This window comes from Diabrotica virgifera, chromosome 6 (assembly GCF_917563875.1).
Source record: "Diabrotica virgifera virgifera chromosome 6, PGI_DIABVI_V3a".
NCBI lineage: Eukaryota > Metazoa > Arthropoda > Insecta > Coleoptera > Chrysomelidae > Diabrotica > Diabrotica virgifera.
The window spans coordinates 35,259,398-35,285,303 of record NC_065448.1 but is presented as its reverse complement, the minus strand read 5'-3'; the positions used below and the strand labels follow the sequence as shown (position 1 = coordinate 35,285,303).

At 31.1% G+C, this 25,906-nt stretch overlaps 1 protein-coding gene across 1 annotated transcript in view; it reads left to right on the top strand.

Annotated features, from left to right (window-relative positions):
- The first annotated feature begins 2,725 nt into the window (after window positions 1-2,725).
- Window positions 2,726-25,906, top strand: part of LOC114325303 (uncharacterized) — a 30,974-nt gene continuing 7,793 nt past the window's right edge. Inside the window, exons 1-2 of the mRNA XM_028273333.1 lie at window positions 2,726-2,882; window positions 22,096-22,287. Coding sequence (XP_028129134.1) covers window positions 2,813-2,882; window positions 22,096-22,287 — 262 coding nt within the window. The 5' untranslated portion in view covers window positions 2,726-2,812. The remainder of the gene's footprint in view (window positions 2,883-22,095; window positions 22,288-25,906) is intronic.

Genomic DNA, 25,906 nt, shown 5'->3' with positions numbered 1-25,906 from the left:
AAAACTCAGAAAATACTCATTCCGAGTTTCAACCAACCCCGTATACTAAAATTAAACATTTTGGTATACTATTAATAACTGACAATAGTAGACTATATTAAAAATCGTTTAAACATAAATTAATAGAAGTTTGGATATCAAATCACTAACAATATGTATAGGGTGTGAATGTTCCTACAAAATTAACAAAAAAACGTAATTATATTTTAAACTACCTCGTATAATATTTCAAAACACTATATTTTATTAAAGAGAACATCGAGTAGAATTGAAAAATGTAAAAATATACAGGGTATTCCATTTAAAAAACATAAATTTGTGTCACCCTGTCAAAACGGGTAGCCCTGTATAACTAATGCCCCACCCTGTATACAAAATAACCATAAAACCATCCTACCTCTTTGTAAATAGACTTTATATTAAAATTCTTGAAACATGTGCAAAATGGCATGACTCAGAAAATCGTTGACTTTTTCACGAATTTTCTTACAAATCTAGGACTCCTGCCGTCTTACAAGAACCATTTAACCTTCCTGCCGAGTACCGAAAAAGTATTGATTGTATTTAAGTATTACAACTTTTTAAAGGCAGGACTAAGAAAATCACGGAATCAGGGTGAGAATTTTCCGCAGAATTTTCCAAGGGACAAGTATACTTAAATATTAGGAGACGTCATGCCAATATTTTTTTTGAGCATTTTGAAATAAATATGTTTAGTTTATTTAGTTGGCAGGACCTAGAAAATCATGAAAATTTCATTATTTTCCTTACATGTTTGTATACATATATACTCCGTTACCCCGTTTGCAACCCTCCTGCCCAAAAAATGTTCTTCATAAAATCGATAGTATCCTGTCTATCTACGGATATGGCAGGACTTAGAAATTCATCGCAAAACCCTATTTTCATTTTTTGGGAAAATCTCATTTTTACAGGAAAATGTCACAGGAAATTTGTGGATGTTTCCACAGATTGTAAGTACATCGTCTACCCTTCCAGTATTGCAAAAGGCAGGACTTAGAAAATCGTGGCTGAACTTCTGTATAATATCTCCCAGTCTAATTATGAACTATAAAACGAATTATAAAACGAGGAACAATACATACATAATATAATACATATAATAGATATAACATTTTTTTGTAGATCATGAGTAACAGAAAAGCAAAAACAAAGAATAAACCTATAAAATGTACAATATGTTTTCGTTAATTTGAAAATGGTTTCAAAAGTTCAAGAACTTTTGAAAAATGTATTTCCTGCACATTTCTTTAAATACTATAGTACCTATGTTGAAACGACTAAAGAGTTAAATGGAGGGCGGCAAATATTAAGTTATGCACACGGGCGGCCAACACTTTAGCGACGGCCCTGTATTCAGATCTGCCGTATAGAAAGTCAGAATAGCCATGTTAATTGCCAACGTTCGGAACGGCAAACGCACGTGAAGAAGTGTTTAAAAAACAAAATGACCGTTGATATCAAAAAAATGGTAAATCTGGCAACATTGCAAGCAAGAAATTTGACATCTCCATATTGCAGAAGGCGTATCCTGGTTTTTATATAATTCGAAATATCCATTTAAGAGATAATTAAGCGTTTGGGAACATCCATAAATTACGTCGTAAAAATTTTGGAGTTTTTAATACCCTCCCCCCTTCCGTCGTAAAGCGTCATTTACACTTGCCCCCCCCCCTCATACCGACGTCTCAATTGCAACTCATGACCTCCCTTTTTAGAGATTTTTCAAAGTTAGCTCTCCGAGTTTATTTACGAATATATCCAAATCAGTATTACTATGTAGCTCATTAATATCCGCCTACTTTTTTCTCTCAATTCACTATACAGCTTTATTGGAACAAAAGACAACACTTTTATCTGAGTTCCTATGCTTTATTAACTGCATCATATAAATCTTAATATTCTTTGTTTTGATTCCGATGCCATTTCTTTTATTAAGTATAAATAGATACAATGTACTAACTAAATAGAATATGTTTTATTTCTATTCATTCTTGTAGAATTGTTTCACACAGAGTATTCAGTAAATAAGTGAACAGTTTAATATTTATTGCTTTCAGACGTTGTTCTGAAAAGAAGCGTTTGTTTAAAGACATAGAACAATGTTTTATTGTTTGTTAGTCGGTATAAAACTGCTAGCAATATTAAGGCTATGAGTGATAAAAACAAAATGAAAAATATGCGATAAAAAAATATACTAATTTTTTTTAATTTTAAAATAGGATATATTTTTTATATTCGTGAACTTTAAACGACGTCGGATGTGCACTCATGGCCCCTTCCCCCCTGTCGTATACCGTCGTAATAAGCAAAGTCCCCCCTCCCCCTTTTCAACGACGTAGTTTATGGATGTTCCCTTTCCAGACTTTTGGTCAACTCTGTATAATGTAATGAAACTTCGACAACAATTATTAAATTTGTCAATATTTTTGGTAACCTATCGCACAATAGTTATTGGTAATGACATCGACGATTAAGAACCGACCCTGACTTCCAATAAACATTTAACATCTTGTTTTTTTTTTGAAAACGGAAATTGTATACATTTGCAGACTCATTATAAGGCAATCTCTTCTCTATTATCTTCTTAAAAATTTCATTGAAAACTGAAAAAATCTAATCATTTAACAGCATTACTGTTATTTTCTCGTTACAACAAGAAATGAGCATAATAAAGGCGATGGCCTAATAAAAACCGAGAGGACACTGCCAGAAACAGTTATCTGAAGATTCCGCGAGCGTTTTTGAATATGGAATTAGTGTACCACGAACTTTTGAAGAAATAGTGAACATGATGAAGATCTTCGAAATTATATCAATTATTGTAGTTTTTATAATATGTTCTACAGTTGAAGCCTACAGTAAGTTTATTTATTGATTTATTTATATATTTTTATGTATTTAAAATTCGTTGAATCAATCATACTGATTTTTAAAGGATGGATTTAGTAACTATTTTAATTACAGTTTACAATTATACCTACCTGTCAATAATTAAAATTTTATTCTTATTCATACACTCACCGGCACAAAATTCCGCCACCCAAAATTTTTGATTAAGTTTGACAATCTATAACTTTATTATTTGTACTCCGATTTTTAAGTTTCTTGCATCAGTTTGTAGGTACATGTATTGATGTCGTTCGTTATTATTCCGGTAACAAAAAATTTTTGCTTAGATGGCATTATACGGGGGTGAATGGAAGCGTTGTTTTTTCTCCTAACTTTAAAAAATTCTCTGGAAAAATGTGAAGACTGATTTTGTTCTATAGACTAAGAGCCGCTATAGGTGAAATTTCTTAATCATTTTAGGCACGATGGGACCCTATAACTTAAATAGTAGAACCTAAAAGAAAACGTTTGAACACTGTGCCGTCACTTTTCAGTGGCACATGCGTCGACAGTGGCGCATCAAACTTTCCACTTATGGACGGGATAAATAAATTAAAAGTTAACAGAACTTACTAACAGAATTAAATTTTTTTTATTTTTTTAAGTTCTATGTGATTAACACATATGATTCATCGTGATTTTAACCCACCACCCCCTTCCCCCTGCCCCCACCATCAAAAACTTCATTTTTCGTTTTTATTTTTTTTTTGGTGGGATGCAATCAATTTTAAAATTTAAAAAAATTCACACGCATAGTTGAGGCTTTTATAAAACATGCCTATTTTTTATAGAGCCATAGGTAGAGTGTACATAACCTCAAAAAATTAAAAGAATTTTTTTTTTTCAAAAAAGCGTATAACTTTTTTTGAGGAATAGCTGCCGGTCTAATTTTTTCTTAGTCTTGTGCGTTTTATGAAACACTATATTTTAAATTTTTTCAGATTTTTCCGTAAGTCTCCCCACCTTCAAAAATCCGAAAAACTGTTTTTTGGGGGGTTTTAGGGGATTTTCCCTATTTTATAGACTTCATAATATATCAAATCAATTTTGTTTTTATAGGTTATATGTAACTTGAAGTAACTGAGTTCTTTAGAATATTTAAAAATCAGAAAAACACGTTCAAACCCCCCAAAACCCCCTTAAAAAACAGTTTTTTGGATTTTTGAAGGTGACCAACGTTACAGAAAAATCTGAAAAAAATTAGAAATATAGTGTTTGATAAAATACACAAGACTAAGAAAAAATTAGATCTGCAGCTATCCCCAAAAAAAAGTTATATACTTTTTTTCAAAAAAAAATTTTAAAATTTTTTTGAGGTTATGTACACTCAACCTACAGGTCTATAAAAAATAGACGTGTTTTATAAAACCCTTAACTACGCGTGCAAATTTTTTGAAATTTTAAAATTGACTACATCCCACCAAAAAAAAAATAAAATCGAAAAATAAAGTTTTTGATGGTGGGGGCAGGGAGAAGGGGGTGGTGGGTTAAAATTACGATGAATCTTATGTCTTAATCACATAAAACTTAAAAAAATGAAAAAAATAAATTCTGGTAATTAGGGAGGGTATTTTTTAATTTATGTATCCCGTCCATAAGTGGAAAGTTTGATGCGCCACTGTAGACGCATGTGCCACTGAAAAGTGACGGCACAGTGTTCAAACGTTTTCTTTTAGGTTGTACTATTTAAGTTATAGGGTCCCGTCGTGCCTAAAATGATTAAGAATTTTCACCTATAGCGGCTCTTAGGGCCGGTTGTTCGAACGCTAATCAACAATGATCATTATCAAATATTTAATTACTGTCACCAAAACTGTCAATGTCAACTTTGTTTGGGTTGCTGAAAACATAATTAATTACAATTATGAGATTTATTAATAATTATGTTAATAATTATTGTTATATTAATTGATTATAGACTCCACAGACTTTTTAACAACCCAAACAAAGTTGACATTGACAGTAATTAATTATTTGATAATGATCATTGTTGATTAGCGTTCGAACAACTGGCCCTTAGTCTACTACTCCTTTTGTATAGTATTTTTACTACAAAAACGTTATTACGTAGGTCAAAATTTTTGACGTACGAGAACTGTCAAAACATTAGAATGTGACTTTCATTATTGTCATGTTTATTATAAACATGGCAATAATGAAAAGTCACATTCTAATGTTTTGACAGTTCTCTTACGTCAAAAATTTTGACCTACGTAATAACGTTTTTGTAGGAAAAATACTATATTATCCTGTAGGTAGCACTATGGTTTTGTTTTTTGAATTATCCGAATATCTCTTTTCTTGTAAGAGCTGTAAATAAAAACACTGCTATGAAGTTTTATTTAATTAACAATATCAAACGCACTAAAGTTAACAAAACAATTAAATAGCGAGTATGTCCACCTCTTACAGCAACGACTGCTCGCAATATGTTTAACATCAAATAAAGATGTGTTATCCTTGCCTGGGGAATAGCCCGATATTCCTCTACCAGGGCCATAACTGTCTCAAATATTTTCTGAAGGCCTAGGATGACGGCGAATAGCTTTTTATAATTCATCCCATAAATGCTCAATAGGATTGAGATCTGGGCTGCATGCGGGCCATTCTAATCTTATCAATCAAACCTGTATTTTATGAGTCAATCAGTGTTTTTATTTACAAAAAATGGTACAGCTGTTACAAGAAAAAGAGATATTCGGATTCAAAAAACAAAATTTTAGTGATGTCTCCGGGATAATATGACAGGACTATGAAACAAAATAAGCTATTCCATTTTTCTACGGAATTTTTTAAAAATAGGAGAAAATACAACGCTTTCATTCACCCCTGTAGAATGCCATGCAAGCAAAATTTTTCTGTTATTGGAAGAATACCAAACGATATCAATACATGTACCTATACAAACTGGTGCAAGAATCTTAAAAAATCGGAGCACAAATAATAAAGTTATAAATTGTCAAACTTAATCAAAAATTTTGGGTGGCGGAATTTTGTGCCGGTGAGTGTATTAAAAGGAATTTTAATTTATGAATATTTGTTACCATATTCATGCTATTCTTCTTCTTCAAGTGATCTGTCCGTTAAGAACGTTGACTATTAACATGGCAATTCTGATCTTGCTTGCGGCACGTCTGAATAGTTCTACTGATGTTACCCCAAACCACTTCCGCATATTTTCGAGCCACGAGTGTCTTCTCCTGCCTGGCCCTCGCTTACTGCCTTTTTTCCCTGGATAATCAATTGCAGTAGACGGTACTTATCGTGTCTCAATATGTGGCTTAGATATTTAAGTTTTTTTTGTTTAATTGTGCTCACGATTTCTTTCTACTTTCCGATTCTGAGGGTTACTTCTATGTTGGTGACATGTTCGGTCTAGGATATACAAAGAATGCGTCGGTACATCCACATTTCGAATGCTTCTAGGTTTTTCCTGAGCGTCTCTGTCAGCGTTGAGGCCTCGACACCGTATAGTAAGATCGGAAAAACGTAACATTTAACTAAACGTAGTTTTACGGGAAGAGACAAATCCTTGCTTATGAGGAGCTTTTCCATATTGTGTCATTAGTCCAGAAAGCCACTGCGCATCCGCTAGGAAAAATATTCCGATTCGAATTGTTTGCACAATCTTACTCAAAAAGGACTCCTTTTAACAAATTTGCATGTTGCCAGGACCAAAAGTGGGTAAAAAATTTTTTAAAAGTTTTTTTTTTGTTTTTTTCCTAAAATTATTTTTTTGCATGGAACAAAGTTTTTTTAGGTTTTTTGGATCATTCCAAATAGAAAAGGTCTTTAGTGACTTTTCTCTAAAGTTGATAGTTTTTGACATATAATCGATTAAATATTGAAAAATTGCGAAATCGGCCATTTTTAACTCAAAAACTATGTAAAAAACTGAAAATTTGAATGTTGCCAAGGTAGGTAGATATTCTTTAAACATCGATTGATGAAATCCCAAAGAGTTTTTTGCAATACAATATTCAAAAATCCTTTGTTTTTTAATTTCTAATCAAGCGCGCGTGACAGTATTTTCCACCGTTTCATGTGTATACAGTATGGTGCAAATGAAAGGAATAAATTCGTTATTTCGTAAACCGGCGACTTTAAGGAAAAATCCCGAAACAGGTCGATTTTTATTTTTAAGTTATGATATTGTGGCATATATGGTATACCAGTGATGTCATCCATCTGGGCGTGATGACGTAATCGATGATTTTTTTAAATGAGAATAGGAGTCGTGTTCTAGCTCATTTGAAAGGTTCTTCAATTCTCTATTCAGTAATATAAACATTAACATAATTATTTATACATGTGTCCAAAATTTTTATTAAATTAAATTATTTGACAAAAAAGAAGAATGTATGTAATTTATTTAATTCAAAATACAACTTACTGCTTTCAGAAATCAGAAAACAAAGTTTATTTTACAAATAAACATTGTTTTTCGCTTAAATTAAATGTACAAACTTCCAAGAGGCAGGTGGCTGGCGGGAGCTGGCTTGAACATTGAATTTAATCGAAAAGCAATGTTTATTTTTTGAAATAAACATTTTTTAGTTTTCGGGTAACAGTAAAATGTATTTTGAATTAAATAAATTACATACATTCTTCTTTTTTTTTCAAATAATTTAATTAAAAACTTTTTTGGACACCCTGTATAAATAGTTATGTAAATGTTCATATTACTGAATAGAGAATTGAAGAATCTTTCAAATGAGCTAGCACACGTCCCCTATTCTTATTTAAAAAAATCATCGATTACGTCATCACGCCCAGATGGATGGCGTCACTAGTATACCATATATGCCACAATATCATAACTTAAAAATAAAAATCGACCTGTTTCGGGATTTTTCCTTAAAGTCGCCGGTTTACGAAATAACGAATGTATTCCTTTCATTTGCACCGTACTACTGTATACACGTGCAACGGTGGAAAATAGTATCGTGCACGATTGATTAGCAATTAAAAAACAAAGGAGTTTTGAATATTGTATTGCAAAAAACTCTTCGGGATTTCATCAATCGATGTTTAAAGAATACCTACCTACCTTGGCAACATTCAAATTTTCAGTTTCTCACATAGTTTTTGAGGGTTAAAAATGGCCGATTTCGCAATTTTTCAATTTTTAATCGCTTATATGTCAAAAACTATCAACTTTAGAGAAAAGTCACTAAAGACCTTTTCTGTTTGGAATGATAAAAAAACCCAAAAAAACTTTGTTGCATGCAAAAAAAATAATTTTAGGAGAAAAACAAAAAAAAAAGTTTAAAAAATTTTTGACCCACTTTTGGTCCTGGCAACATGCAAATTTGTTAAAAGGAGTCCTTTTTGAGTTAGATTGTGCAAAAAATCCGAATCGGAATATTTTTCCTAGCGGATGCGCACTGGCTTTCTGGACTACATGTATTCATGCTATACCTAGGGAAGATATTCCTAAGACAACATACTTTTTTTATGTTTTGTTTTGTAATCGATAATCGATAGAGTTAGATATGTAATAAAAATCAAAGTCAGTGCTAGGACCATTTACATAAATATAACATTTTTTAACAATGTACAGTTACGATCATTGAATAGTTTACAGGATTACGTATCTAGGAGCCAATTTTTTAAAATTCACCTCGCTTAAACGCACCTTCTACGGCAAAGTGACGTTACCAGTGGTGTACCTAGAATAGGTTGATTAAAATTAAAAAATCAAAATAATATAAATATATTTTACAAAATTTAACAAAAATGCCAAGGGCCATTAGTTGTGTACATATTATAGTTTTTACTGAAAAAATAAATTGTAAAGTATTACATGTGCCATCTCACCCACATACATGTGGGTCAGATGGCATACCCTTGAAATAAAGGCACTAATCTCGACATAAGTCACAAATAAATTTTTTGCAGTCTTGGGTACACCGACATATTCGGAATATGACCACTTGCCACAAATTTGGCATCTTAGTCAGGTTTCTCGAGAATGAGATAATGAAAAGAGGCCATTACAAAAAATACAAGCAGTTCCTCGTCACTTGTCTCAACTTCGACGGAATCGATTTTGTCGGTTCGAATTCCTCTTAAACGACCCATAACTGTAACGATAAACTTCAATCATATAACAAAATTAATGCAATGTAAAAACGCATAAGGGTTAGATGGCATACCTATGCCATCTTTTTTTTTGTGAATTTGATGGCCTTGGCCGAGCCAATTAGCCAGACATTTTGTTATTTTAACAACAAACAAATTTGATTTTTCAATCAGAGGAAACCTATGCCATCTAATCCACCTACTTACTATGCCATCTCAGGCAACATTGCAATCAGACCGTTTTTTTAATCTAATTTTTCTTAAGCACATTTTTAAGATATAAATCGATGCAGAGCGTGATAGGCATAAGGTAAAAGAACATCACAAAATTTAAAAACTTAACTTTAGGTGTAAAGACTTGCGAATTATAATGTGATACAAAAAAAGCCAATAAACATATTGTCCTACTTATTAAACATTCCAAAGACTACTGCTGTCAAAATAAAACTAACATGCATAAGTTCAGCAATGTTGACAAATTCTAACTTGAGGAACTGAAATCTGTCATACTAGGCACCAAATTAGAAATAGTTTAAGAAAAACGCGTGATATGCCATCTCAGCCAGTATGACGTCTCAGGCATAACTACCCTACCTGATATATTTAACTACCCTACCTGATATATTTAACAGGCCTTGAAGGCCTAGGGCTAAAATGCAATTAAATACATTACGTATTATAAAATATAACACCTACAAACTTGTATCAAATGGGGTGACTTTTTGTCCATTCATGCTTCTTGTCTACTAATAAGGGAGTGCAATTGGAACGAAAACATGTATTGTTTCGGAAAAATTCAAACAAGCTTATATTTTTCTAAAAATTTTTTTGTTAGTTTATATACTTGTTAAAGTAAAAAGTTCTACTCGCAGATTTGGCCGCTAATTGTTTATTGATTGTTTAAACAATAACAATTGTTTTGTATAAATAATTTTAAAAATATCGTTAAATTCATCATTTTACTTTGATCACATATGTTTCTATTTTGTTTTTGATTATGCTGAATCCGAATATTGCATTGCAATTTGAAAATAATTCTTATACAGAAGCTCTTATACAGTATGTATATGTATGCGTAGCTAGGAATCACATGGAAAACTTTCTTATTATAAATTTTACGAAAAAAGTTATTCTTAATAAAATGTTCTGGATAGTCAAAAATCTAAAATTTAACCATCAGATATCAAATTTTATCAATTTTATACGTGTTATGTCAAAAATATGAATTACGTTAAAGAGTAAAGTACCTTTATTATATTCCAGAATATCAAAAAATGATATTATGAAAAGTTGTTTGTTTGAAATTACATCATTCTAATTGAAAAAAAAATTCAATTTTTTCTCAAATTACGGATACTCATCATCATTTTATTACAATTATGATAACTATTTTATTATCACTTTTGCGAAAAAAAGTTATTCTTCATAAAATGCTCTCCCTGGTCTAAAATCTAAGATACAACCATCATATATAAAACTTTTTTAGTTTTATACGAGGTATGTAAAAAATATGAATTTTTCTTAAGAGTTAAGTGCCTTTATAATTCCAAACAACTTTTCTTAATAACACTTTTCGATACTGTGAAATGTAAAGGTACTTTACTCTTGAGTGAAATTCATATTTTTGACATACCTCGTATAAAATTAATTAAATTTGAGATTTGATCTTAGATTATATACGATGCAGAGAATTTTATAAAGAATAACTTTTTTTCGTAATACTTATAAGGGAGCGTTCAAGTATTACGTAACGCGATTTTTGACACCCCCTTCCCCCTACGTAACGCACTCTAATGGCCGTTTAACTATTGCGTAACGCAATTTTTGAAGATTTTTGACCTCCCCCCCCCCCCACCTGCGTTACGTAATACTTAAACGGTCCCTAATAAAAAAGTTATCAATAGGTTCCAAGTTACGCAGACATACTGTATAAGAGCTAAAAAAATTTTTTTTTACTGACCATTTATTATTGTTGAAACTTATTATTAAATGTATTTTAGGTAAGTTTTACAGAAAAAAGTTTTGATCACTTTGTATAAACATTTTTTTAGCTGAAAATTTTCGGTTCTTGTATTACATTTTTGTTATCTTTCTTAATTTTCTCAAAAAGAAACAGTTTATTTCATTTCTAAAGTAAAATAATTTAGTGCATTTTAAAGATTACATCCTAAGCTTTAAAAAAATACTTATAAAACTGTAATAGATCTGTTCAAACTTGAGTAATATTGCCTTAAAGTGGTGGTAATTCTATAAAACTACGAAGATTTCAAAAATTACATTTTTTGAGACGTCGTATCACTTGAATTAAATTTTTGAGATTTTTTTTTTGAATAAAACATCATTTAGTAATATGCTTGAAAGGTAAGTTGTGCAAAATTGCGAGTTTTATAAGAAAAATTGTATTAGTTACACATTTTTAAATCATTTTTAAACAAAATTCATGTAAGGCTCACTTTCCGCCCACACCGTACTTATGACCATAAATTTTATTTCTTTCTATTATAACCATAATACAGCTTAATTATTCTTATTTCATGTTCAATTTGTAAAATTTTATTTGATCCATTAGTTAAAGAATTACATTAAAATACCTCAACCATGCACTTCACCGTACGCTAGTACAGTGCGCCAATGTTTGTGAGAAGGGTGACTTTAGCGTTATAAATAAAAAATTATAGAAGATACAGATTAAATTTTAGAAAATTCTTTATATAAGGTTTTTTTTTGTAAAATTTTCTGAATTTTTCAGTGGTCAGTTTTTTTTAAATTTATATTTTCGGAGTTATTTAAAAAACATCTAATTTCGTAGTTCATTTGTTTAATAAAAAATGAAGCACCCACTTCTCGAGTAGAACTTTTTTATATGTTCTTTATTAAACATTTTTTAATGAAATTACAAAAAGTTCTATTTTGTTTGATTTTTTCCGAAATGAAAATCTATATGCACTCCCCTATAAATTGACTTACTGATCATCTATCTCCATTTTCCCTGTTTGTTACCCTTTCTTCTCACCATCAATTCCCTCTTTCATAAGCTATTCCTGTACGCTATCCAATCATCTTTATCTGCGTCGTCCTTTCCTTCCTTTCGTGATTGGGTCTTTGCCATCCTCTTCCTTTCCAGTCTCATCACGTATCCCATCCATCTCACTTTCTGTGCCTTTATGAAACGACTGATAGTTGGTTCCTGTATAGCCTCTAGCTCCCTGTTTGTTCGTCGCACCCAACCTGCCACCTTGTTTTAGCTTCCATATATAGCTTTGAGCATTTTCTTTTTTCGTTATATTCTCTCTTCTTTCGTCCACATACCATTCTCATTATTCTTCTTTGATCTTTGTAACTCTGATTCATGATTCATACCATCAGTATTATTTCTTAATGCCAATTGTCTTAATATTTTCTTTTTATCTCTTATTTTAATGCATTCTTCATCAATCAAATTTTTCCCTGCTTTCATTTGGCTTCTTTGGGTGGACACTGCCAGAAACAGTTATCTTAAGATTCCGCGAGCGATTTTGATTATGGAATAGGGATGTTCACTAATTTTTAAATATAGTTAAATTCAATAGATTACAAGGTATATAAAAACGTAACAATCATAAAACTGTTTAAAAATGTATATTTTTTAAGATAAATGAGTTCATAATGTTGATTTTCTTGGAGGCTAGAAAAACGGTACCCTGCAGCGTGGCTACGGTCTGTGACGTCAGCAGTCGTAACGTCTTTGATCGACGACTAGTTTTGTATACTTATTTACTCAGTGTATTTGAATGTGCGCAGTTTTTTACGTATTTAATTATTAAAAATAAAGCCAAATAAGTGGTGTTTTGTTCCTGGGTATGTAAATACATCAAAAAACAGTTCTGACAAGATTTTTATTACCGTTCCAGCCAATTTAAAACAGAAAAAGAAATGGTTTGTTGCAGCTAGAACTTAAAATAACTAACTTAAAGAACTAACTTAATAAAATAAACATTATAGAAGTTTTCCAGAGACTTTCGGCCCTTGGTAATAATGTAATTGTTCTTTCTGCATTTAAATTTTTCAAAAATACTTAGTTTTCTCAGGATTCCAAAAAAATGAATGAATTTAAATAGCATTGGACCAAGATTTTGCACCTACCCCCTTAAAGAGTAAATGAAAAAGTATCGGGACCTCAAATTTGTATTCGTTAAACTGGGATATTCCTAAAAACGGGATTATAATAATACATACAGTAAAAGTAAACCTTGAAATAACTACATGTGGATGTAGGTATGACTTTATATTATATTAAAATCATTAATAATTTAGTGAAAAGATTGGTTGAAATGAAAATGTATAATACCCAAGTTCAAAAATATTTTTTACCTTGGAACAGTTGTCAAATCGAAATACGAAACAACCGAAATAAGATCTAGAGTTGAAAAGGACATAGCAACATTTAACAACATGCATGAGAAATATTTTCACCCATTGCGACATAATATCTCTCCCACTAAAAATGCGGCTGCTAAAATGTTATTATTTCCCGTAGGCAGGTACGGCATATTTAAATCTGCCGGTCGGTGTTTCATTTGGCATCGCCAGATCGCATCGGCAGAAATTGTCAAAAATAATCACGCCGTTTTACGTCGTTTAATTGATATTGTAATTTTTTTAAGTTGTCAGGAATTATCATTTAGTGGACATGATGGATCGAAGCATTTGTTAAAAATCAAAGTAATTATAAATTGTTTTAAAAATATTTACTTTCTGATTCGAAGTGTATTCGTAATACAGAATGAACTAATACATATACCTAATCAAATAGTTACATTTTGAATAACGTTATTGAATCTGAGATTTAGAAAACCATTTGCTTTTCGCTGGAAGTAGATGAAACTTCTGATTATCATGTCATTCACAATTATTATCAATTATTATTGTTATTCGATACGCGTTACGTGGTAATATTTATGAGAGGTTTTTAGGTTTTAGAGACGTGAGTAAAAGCAATAAGGCAGAATATATTTTTGGTGTTTTAAAGAACAGATTAAAATTTTTTGATATCAAAAATAAATTGGTAGGGCAAACTGGGGCAATCTTATGACGGCGTTGCTGTGATGTGTGGTGAATTGAATGGTCTCCAGTCAAAAGTTAAAACTACATATTGCATCACAAGCTTTATTTACTCACTATTATGCGCATATAATGAATTTAGTTTTGCATGATACGTGTAAAAAAATAAAGAATATCGTCTTTTCTTGCCAGTTTAGCTCACCTAAACGGATTACTGCTTTAGAACAAATTTGTTTCGAAAAAAAAGCGAACAGTTTGTCAGACGCGATGAAATTTTAAATCTCGATTAGTTTTATCTAAGCAGATTATCTCTGGTAGTTTTAGTATCTGTAGCAGATTTTTGTGAACAGCTTTTGGAAGTTTTTGATTTTATTATCGAAGGCGACGATTTTGAAATTGGCGATACCTCGATCCGTGAAGCAATCGGTTTGAGAACTTTATTAAATAATTACTCTTTTAATATTCTTTTAAATATTTTTAAGACAGAGTTTGCCAAAGATATTCATTATTGTTCAAAATCAGTTAACTGACATTATTTATTCAAAAAATAGAATACGAAAGCTGGTGAAAAATCTCAGAGATTTTCGTAATGATAGTAGTTTCCAATATATACGCAGTGACATTTTGGATTCGCTTGATATTTCCGAACCATCCCAAAAAAGACAACAACATGATACATCTCTCGAAAAACGAGTAGGTATATCTTGAAATTTTGGATACCTACTAATATATGCAAATATATACTCGTTTTTCGAATTTTGAAGATTTGCAAATTTTTGACCACTTTGACGATTCAAAATTTACAAGTTACCTTCGCCAAAGAATTTCCAAGATATTTATTATAACAAGTTAGGTACTTAAAAATTATGCCGATCCAAATATTTACAGAAAGTGGGATAAGTTACAAAATATGTATGTATAATTCTATGTAGTAAGTACTGCAATTCATTATAACAAACTGTTCATCAATTTTCTTATCACCACTACCACCAATTTCTGCCTCAAATAAACGGGATTTATCTTGTCTCAAAAGAATTAACACGTATTGTCGAAACACCATGAAACAAGAGAGAATGTACATCAAATAAAAAAACAAAAAACAACAAAATCTCCTATGATGATTTAAGCCTTTTAGTTTGATGGTATACCTATATGAGGAGACAAAAAAACCTTGCCGACCCTGTCTCCAACGCCACGAGCCGCCACTGAGTGGCATTCCTATTATTTATTTATTTATTTTATGAATTAGTCTTTTTTTTTAATATGGCTTAAATTTTTTTGTAGGTATTATTTTTTATTATAGGTTTAATATTTGAGCTATTTATCAGGCACGTTTGTAAGCTAATTAATTTACTTCCATATCTATATTCCAAAACAGTCCTCTAGTAATCGGATTATAGATCATCTTCTTTTTCTTCAAACTTCTTACTAAGACTAAGCAATTCTACCTATTTCTGGATTTGAGCATCCACCAAAAAAATCTCTTTTTACCTACCATATTACCTTTGTATTATAACTAGAAGATTTATGAAGAAATGAATCTCTTTAATTTTTCATAAGCTACAAAAATGTTTTACATAATTTTTTTTCGTTAGATGCATAATTTTTAAGGTATTCGCAAAAAAACATCCGAAAAGGCGACATTTTTCAATGAAAAGGACAAATTTTCAACCAGAATAACGCACAAAGTAATGAGTTTTCAAAAAACAATATACTATCGTTTTTGCTTAGAATAATTAGGCTTCTTGCTAGCTACTTCCGTGGTTATTTTGACCAAAAAATTGTCCAAGCTCGAGAAGGGATGGGAACCACCCCCAAGATAAAAAGCGCACATTTGCATAGGGTAGACTTTGAATTAGGAGATAAGTAGAGGCTATTCCCAAAATATCATTAAAATACATGCAGTAGGGTACGATAGAATTCGGAGGTAATATTCTGTTTTGCTCTCATTGACTGGCTAACTTTGAGTCTTTTGTACTTTTTGCAGCTCTATCTTAGTAAAATCATTTATTATACTTGTGTCATATTATTATGTAGTGATTGCTGAAGGTTAAACAACGAACATTTTTTTCGTATTAAAAAAATTGAAGAATATGTATTACCAGATGTACATACTACACATCCTACTATCCTTTACTGTTTTTGGTTTAAGATGCAAATATTTTTTTATATAATTTATACTGTCTGCTGATTAGTGATGTTGAAAAAGTAACTATTTGTTACAAAGTACTCGTTACTTACGAATACCGAAAGTAACGATTACTATACAGAGAGGCAAATCGTTACTTTGATTACTTTGATTACTCTGATTACTTCGTACCAATCGTATCAGAGCGAGTACCTATTTGAGTATTGTATCTACAATCGGACGGGTATTCCACGAGTGTTCGGTATCAGTACAGTTAACTAAAATTTTATCTATGAAGGGTGAAGGCTATGAAGAGTTTTACAGGATTACAGAGCGCTGAGAAGTAGCTGAAACAGAGGGAGGTAAATAATTTAACAAAGCATGCACCCAGAAACAGATGTCTATACGATAAAATACGATTTGTCGAGGTAGATAATTCACAGATGTTTGTTCCTTTGAAAATAAAAATCTAACACATTTTAATAATAAATACACACTATTCTTATCAGGCCTAGAAAAAAACACCTAGCTTAGATTGACCGGAAAAAATGTAGAAGTGATAATATTTCTAGACTATGAACATGAACTTTAAATTAACATGTAGGTATAGCATTGTTTTTATTAGACCAGTATTTAACACTAAAAACACAGGAATAAATCTATTTTTAAATATAGTAGGTACCTAGAGACTTGCAACTTTTTACATTGTATTTAGGATTAGGATGACGTCTGGAAAAAGTCTACAATAGAAAAATGGGTGGAAATGCATTATTACATTTTGAAGTGTATAAAACGCATCGAAAAATGAATAAACATGTTAAAATCAGTATATTAAGGGCCAGATTTTCTTATTTCGTGGTATTTGGGGTCACTGAACACGAATATGCAATCAGAACTGACTTCCGAAGCACCTGGGTGCCCAGGGTTACTGCTAAGGTACGTCATCTAGAGTTTCAAGGGTTTGTTTTTGGCACTTAATTGATGCAAACAAATTACTCGAGATTACTAATATTGTGGAGCAGCAATGACAGAACAATTAACAACATTAATTAACAAAATCATAAAACACAATAAAATACCGGAAGAATGGAGAACGAGCGCAATAATTCTACTATTTAAAAAGGAGACAAAAGCAGCCAGAAAACTACAGAGGTATCAACTTGTTAAATACTACCCTAAAACTTACAACTAAATTTTTACAAGACTAAGGGCCGGTTGTTCGAAAGCTAATTAACAATGATCATTATCAAATATTTAATTACTGTCCCCAACTGTCAATGTCAACTTTGTTTGGGTTGCTTAAAACATAATATGAAATTACTTAACCCGCGAGTAGTCGCGCGGTGAGATAGAATCTCAATTTTTATCCTTTTTCGCGATAACTTGTTGAAAAATTTTGCAATTTAAAAAAAATTTGATAAGTGCCTCGAGGAAGGGTGTAGTAATGCGTAGGAATTTTTTTCTTCTTCTTCTTCTTTTTGTGGAATTTATGGCTTTGGGGAGAGCCAATTAGCTTTAACCCGCGAGTAGTCGCGCCGTTAGATAGAATCTCACATTTCATCCTTTTTGTCAAAAACCTGTCAGTAACGGCCACTAAAAATGAAAGAACTATTGGCCGATATAGAAAGGTGGCCGGTATTGCCTATTTTTGTAGTCTACATGTAATTGGTTTGGGAAATTTTTAAACTGGCCGTTAGGACAGGTGGCCGATGTTGGCAGGTGGCCGTTAACACAGGTTTTTTTTTAAATTGTTAGAAATATATATTTTTAATATAAAAAGTAGATAAAAATAGTACAAAATAAAAATTTGTTTTAAATTCGTATTTTGAGATAGAATCTCACACGCGACTATCGACGTTACAGAAGTGAGCGCGACTACTCCCGGGTTAATCAATTATGTTAATAATTGTTATGTTAATTGAGTAACTAATCTCATAATTTTAGGGCCGGTTGTTCGAACGCTAATCAAGAAGTTGATTATAATCAATCATTTATTGTAATCAATTTTCTTGATGGGAATCAAATCGCGACATGAAAAATACATGTAAAACACTAATCAGTTATTGATTGTAGGTAAAACAGTAATTAAAATATAGCCGCAGCTCTTAAATTATTAAAAATTGCTTATTATTATTATTGATTTGTAAGTAAAACAAGAAATTAACATCAGAAAGAGTTTAATTATGTTTTATTTTAAATTAAAACCAAAATAATAAAATAAATCAGTCAACATAACCTCAAAATGCGACATCTGTCAGAAGTACGCTTAATCAAATATAATTGTAATTAAATATTTGATAATGATCAGTTTTGATTAGCGTTCGAACAACCGGCCCTTAATCAATTATGTTTTCAGCAACCCAATAAAAGTTGACATTGACAGTTTTGGTGACAGTAATTAAATATTTGATAGTGATCATTGTTGATTAGCGTTCGAACAACCGGCCCCTAATGAATCATAGTATAAGTTTAGCAGATGAACAACAGGGTTTTCGTACTAGAAGATCGTGTAACGATGCAATATTCGTCATAAAGCAAAATACTTAGAAATCACTTACTTAGAGTATAATAGACCAGCATTTCTATGTCTGATTGACTTGAAGAAAGCATTTGACAGAGTAGAGTTAAGACTCACAGATGTAATCCATCTTCTGTATAATAGAGAATTTCCCTTAGATATCATAAAAACTATTGAAAAAATCTACCATAGCAACAAAATGGAAGTCAGAATAGATGGACATCTTACAGAATCTATAGATATAGGCATCAGAATAAGACAGGGAGACTCATTGAGTCCTATATGCTCTTCAATTTAATCATGGATGAATGTTTATGTAGTTTTGGATGCATTTTATACTGCAATTATGCATTTCCACCCATTTTTCTATTGAAAACTTTTTTCTGTTTCACTATTTCCCAAAAATCATTTATTTTTTTCCTAAAGCTTTGGTCTATGTGTAATTTATTGTTATGATCCAAAAAATCTACAATAATATCTGCCCGGACCAAAAAAAATAGTAGAATTTATAAAAAAAAATCAATTTTAATTATTAATTAGTCTGGACAAAATTTTGTCAGGCACCCCTTGTTTTTAATAAATTTTAACATAATAGATTACATGTCATTTAATTTCTATCCATTAAATAGATCGGTGAAGGTCGTTGTTATATCGGATCTTATACGAAATACTGAGAAATGCAATTCTCGATATGATTATCTGTACTCAAATACAAAAGTAATCATAGTAAGTAATCAAAATATCCTACTAATACAAAATATGTACTGAGAAATGCGATTTTCCATATGATTACCGGTACTCAAATACAAAAGTAATCAAAGTAACGAATACTGTAAATGATTACTTTATACAAAAGTAACGATTTGTAACGATTACTCGAAAGTAACTATAATCAACATCACTACTGCTGCTGATTGTATACTAAAATTAGAGAGAGTATACAGTCATTCAAGCAATTCACCTCGCAATTCTAAAGGCCTTCATGGATTTGTTTGAAATTTTTACAGTAGATCAAAAATGATGCAAATAACAAACCTGACTTGGTGCCAATCAGGGCCGTGCGGTGCTATGATGCGGTGAGGCAGCCGCTACAGGCGGCATCACAAGGGGGCGGCATAATCAGTAAAATCAAAATAAAAATTGAGCCATTTAATAATTAAATAGGACCAAGTGTCAGCTATATATAGGACCAAGTGTCAGCCGAAAATATTTAACTGGTGAAGGTTTAGCAGAACTTATTTTGACAAATTTGGAAAAATAGCTATTGATTTAAAACGGCTCAGAGGACAAGGTTATGATAACGGGGTTAATATAAAAGGAATAAGAAAGGGTGTGCAAAACAGAATATTTGAAAAATATCCGAGGGCGTTTTACTTGCCCTGCGCATGCCACCTTAGTCATAAATGGCGCAGCGTCTTCTTCTACAGAAACAACAAACTTTTTTTGTATTATACAAGAACTGTACCTACACTTTTTTTCTGGTTTTACAAAGCATTGGGAAATTCTGAAAAAACATGTTTTACAACTAACACTAAAACCGTTGAGTACTACTAAGATAGTTAAGTCGAATAAATGTATTGAAACCTCTAAGATTTCAATTTTGTGAAATACATAATGCCTTATTCGAAATAATAGAAGACGTCAACAATAATTCAGAAACTAAAGTCAAAGCACGAGGATTAGTAAAAAATATTAAAAATTATAAATTTATATGCGGTGTAATTCTTTGGCATGATATTTTATTTTCTATAAATTCAGTCTCGAAGATGTTGCAATATGTAACTATAAATTTGTCAGATTGTGCAAAAATGTCAGAAACGATGGAAAAAATGAAAATTTACTGACAATTTGGCTATGACCAAATGAAAAGTACTGATAATGAAATTGCAGAAAATCTTGTAAATAAGTTCCGAATTTCCTGCTGAAAACGAATATTGAGGCAAGTGAAAAATGCGTCAATTTAATCTGTGGATTAGCTCTCAACACAGAAAGATAAATTTAAAGTAAATTTTTTCATCTATATTTTAAACATTGCCTTAATTCTTTGATTGAGCGATTTTCGCTTTTAGAAACTCATAATAAAAATTTTAAATTTTTATACGATATTTTTAAATTGAGGGAAATATAAGAAAATGGAAAGATGATAAAACACTATAAAAATACTAGAAAATATTCATTCAATACTTTTTATAGAAAAGGAATCGGATATAGAGGCAAATGATTTTCTAGAAGATTTATTGCATGATTTATCCCAAATGATACCATACTCCATGAAACCTTTATAGGTTTTGATTTGTACCAAAATAACCTAATTTCTTTATACCCAAATATAGTTGTATCACTAAGGGCCGGTATTATCTGTTCCGATTAAAACCCGGTTAGAGGAATTTTGTCATGCGAGGTGCAGAAAGTACCGGCCCTAAAATTTTTATTAACACTCTCTGTCTCGGTAGCTTGGGGAAAGAAGTTTTTCAAAATTAAAAATGATTAAAAACTATTTACGAAGCTCCACAAGACAAACAAAACTAAAAAAATTAGCACTTATTTCAATAGAGTCCTCACTAGCTGCTACTTTAGACTATACCAATCTGATTGACGAGTTTGCCAAAATTAAAATCAAAAGGATAAAATTGTAATTTTCATAAAAATGTTATTAAATGTTAATACTATTATTTCATTTAATTTAAAGTATGTTTTGTTTTTAAAAGAAAAGTTTTCCTTCATTTTGTGTAATTTCATTTAATAAAAATAAATACTAGTATTAAGTTTCAATAATAACTCCCTCTGTGGCGCAGTGGTAAGAGCGCCTACCTTTGAAACGAAAGGTCGGGAGTTCGAATCCTACCAGGGTCAGAAATTTTTCATTTATTATAAATTAATAAATGAAAAATAGTTTCTGTCCTTGTGGGATCGGTACTCACCGGAGGGACCGCAGACGTTCGGAAACAATTAGCGTCTCTTTGCAAAGACAATGACGTCGACTTTGCAAAGTAACAAAACACTTACTCAACACACACACTACACATTACTCCCCTGACTTAGTGATAAGTTATACAATTACGTGGCTAAAGGTTCTAGTTCTAAACCAAAGCCAGAATCAGAGAAAAAAAAAGTTTCAATAATATTTAGGGGGCGGCATTTCGAAGACTTGCATCATATTGAAAAGATGTACCTACCGCACGGCTCTGGTGCCAATGTATGCTTCCACCCCGGGGGTGCATCAACCCTTTCTCGGGGTGGAAATTTAAAATTTTAAAATAACACAGGGAATCGATAGAGAATTGAATTTTATGAAGAAAATGTAGCATAACATTTTTTATTTAACTCAATAATTTCAGAGTTATTCGCGATTCAAAATTCCAAAAAAAGTTAGAAAAGAAAAGTTGAGTCTATTTATGATTCTCTTTTGCAGCTGTGTATCCAAGTGGATTAGACGTACCAGTTAGCATAGCAGGGAATATTCCAGTAGTTTCAAACCCTATAGATCTATTTCGAGACGGACTTAAAAGGAGATGTCCCGTATGCGACCCTTCAGTTTACAGTTACTGCACAGACAAACTACTCCATGATTCTTGTTGCTGTTATAATTCGAATAATCCCTATGGTAAGTTATTTATACAAACTTTATTTTACTTTTTTGTTGTGGTTAGCATAGACGAAAACGTACCAAGAAACATTAATTTACAAAGCCTTTCCATAATTCTTCTTCTTTCTCTTCCTCTTTCTAATGAAATCTTGTTCATTCTCGTATTAATACCTCTATGGCAGGTCATTCCATATTTTGCGTGGTCAGACCAAAGAATATATACTCTCATAGAAGAAGAGTTTGAATAGAACAGATGGTCACGTTTATTTGTCCTTTGAAAATACCGTAGTCATTGTCAGGCCACATGCACCAACTCAGTTGGTGCACAAAATCCTATGCTGAAACGTTACAGGGAAATACCCTTCTATAAGGTCTATATTCTTTAGTCGGACGATAATTCTACAGATTGGTGACTTATATCTTGCTATTTTAACCACACGGGTTTCCCATTCTGCTTATGTGGTTATTCCATTCTTGTTTTCTATGTAGTATTCATTCGTTTATACACTGCACGGTATATTTTCTTTTAATGTCTTCACTCCCCTTTCGATCTCTCAGTGTATTTGCTGTAATTCTTCTCAGTAATCTCATCTCCACCGTCAGGGCCCCCGTAACCGGGCGTGCAACGCGTGCGGCGCACGCGGGCGTAACCCCAAAGGGGCGCCAAACCGAAGGTTTGGTAAATCAGAAATATTTATTTTAAATGAGATAATAATTTTTTTATATACAATTTTAATTATTTCATGAACAGCTAAAGAAATCTCAAAAATAAAATATTGTGTTATTACTGAAAAAATAATTATTCCCGTCTTTAAATGTTGAACATACTCCGTCAAAAATATATTACATTTTGTTGTTCCTTCCTAATTTTTTTCTGCGAAGTATAGTGAATTACGCTTGGCATACCATCCAATCGATTTTATGTTGTAAACTAAATAGCGACACTCAAAATAGTCAAATAAACATCAAATCACACTCCTTGACGAGTAGAAACATAAATTAACACCCATAAAACGCAACTTAGCAGTTTTACTCCAACAAAAACACAACTTGCTGGATCAAGCAGTTTTACTCGTATAAAATGAATCTTTTACTCGAATTTATGATAATTATCCTTAAGTAAACAAATACTCTATGAATTATGATTATGTATTTGACTTGAGTATCTTTTCCCCTCTCGTCTATGCGTTTATTAGGCACAAACATTGTTTACTGTTACTGGTGAACGGGTGGTTTCCTGCAGTAAAAGGTTTAAAATTTTATTTTATATTGGTGTTAATAATAATTACCTACGACTATTATTGCAATATCCGTTGGGTTTGTTCTGCCCTGATTTTAAACTTTTGTTTTCGTGTAAAAAATATTAGACAATCTTTTTTTATTTGTCGTTATTTTAAGTGGTGTGGAAATTAAATTAATTGTGAAAATGGTAAGTATCATAATTATTGCATAGAATAACTATAATTCATTTTAAATAATTATAATCGGGTTTCCTCTAATAAAATCCACAATTTACAATTATTTATTTTGACAAAAAAAGAAGATAATTAAGACATTGTGTCTGCATAACTTGGAACCATATGGGAAACTTTTTTATTATTAATTTTACGGAAAAAATTTATTCTTCATAAAATGCTTTGCATAGTCTAAAAACTAAAATGCAACCAAATACAAAATTGTGTCAATCTTATGAGTATCAAAAATATGAATTTCGATCAAGAGTACCCTATATTTCACAATATCGAAAATTATTATTATGAAAAGTTGTTTGGAATAAATGTTTTAACTATGTTTTAATATGCAATTACATCCTTTTAATTGAAATTTTTTTTCTCAAATTACAGATACCCAACGCCTTTTTCATTTATTACGAATAATGCGATAACTCTTTTATTGTTATTGATTAATTAAATAATAATAATAAAAGAGTTATCACATTATTTGTAATAACTGAAAAGGGCTAATTATTAATAATAAAAGACTTGTCACATTATTTCTAATAAATCAAAAGGGCGTTGTTGAAAAGTACAATAATTAATGTACGATAAAAAGTTCTTTCTAAAAGCTTTGCATTGTCTAAAATCTAAGATGCAACTATCAAATCCTATCAATTTTTTTTCAATTTTATATGAGATATATGTAAAAATTAATGCATTTAATTAAAGTGCCTTTCTAGATCACAATATATTTCAATTAGAAGGATGTAATTGCATATAGAAACATAGTTTTTAATCCTGAACAATTTTCATAATAACTTTTCAATATTGTGAAAACTAAACGTACTTTGCCCTTGACCGAAATTCATATTTTTTGACATACCTCGTATAAGATTCATAAAATTTGATATTTGATGGTTGTATTCTGAGTTTTAGACAATGCACAACTTTTTATGAAGAATAACTTTTTCTCGTACTATTAATAATAAAACAGTTTCCCATAATATGGTTCCTAGTTATGTAGACACCCTGTATAAAATTTGTTTAAAAACTTTGGAATGACAAAATATTATTGTTTATTTACTTAAATGTATATTTTTAATTTAATATGCAGGGTGCTTAATTAATGTTGCAAAAAATTTAAGGGGAAAGGCGCAAAATGTCTCCTGTCAAAATTTTCAATGTGTTTTAAATGTATTAATTTTTTCGAATCCTGAGAAAACTAATAAGTATTTTTTAAAAATTTAAACGCAGAATGAAAGATAACGTTATTGCCGAGGGCCGACAGTCTCTTAAAATAAATAAAAAGTTTCTTTTGAATAATATTTGCAATTATTAAAAATCACACTAAATTTTCTCTTTTATTTTCACCCCTGTAACTTATTAAAATAAACATTATATAAGTTTTCGGGGACTTTCGGCCTCAGTAATAATGTAATATTTCATTCTGAGTTAAAATTTTTCAAAAATATTTGTTAGTTTTATACAGGGTGAGTGAGGAGGAACGCACCAAACTTTAAGACTGTATAATAACCGTAAAAATTAAAAATAACTCATATATGTTGTTATTCGATTTTCATTTGTTTCCGAGATACGGGGTGTTAAAATTTTGCTTACAAATTGACAATTTATTTATTGCTCTAAAAGCGGTTGAGGTGTGCAAATGAAATTTGGTGGGTTTTAAGACATAGTTATTGCTCATGTTTTGGCATACAATTTTATATTCACCATTGGCGCGCGTACGGGTAATAATCTGAAATTTTTTAAAGGTAACAATGGTACGGAACTGAAATATTTCAAATTAAAAATCTTTCCTGAATTCCTCGTTCAATTTGTGACAAAAAATCGATTATTTTTGAATTCCCTGTTCAATTTCTGACAAACAATCTATCTTCATGTTTGTTCATACGACGCTTCGTTTTCATGTAAAAAATAAAACATCTTAACGCTTACAAAGTTTTCGACGAAGTTTCTATATGAATGTGTAGAAACTAATTTCGAATACTTTTAAGCGTTAAGATATTTTATTTTTTGCACGAAAACGAAGCGTCGCCGTCGTATGAACAAACATGAAGATAGATTGTTTGTCAAAAATTGAACAGGGTCACAATTCAAAAATAATTTTTAATTTGAAATATCTCAGTGGTGTACTATTTTATTTTTGTTTCAAAAATTTTAGACTATTACCCGTACGCGCCAAT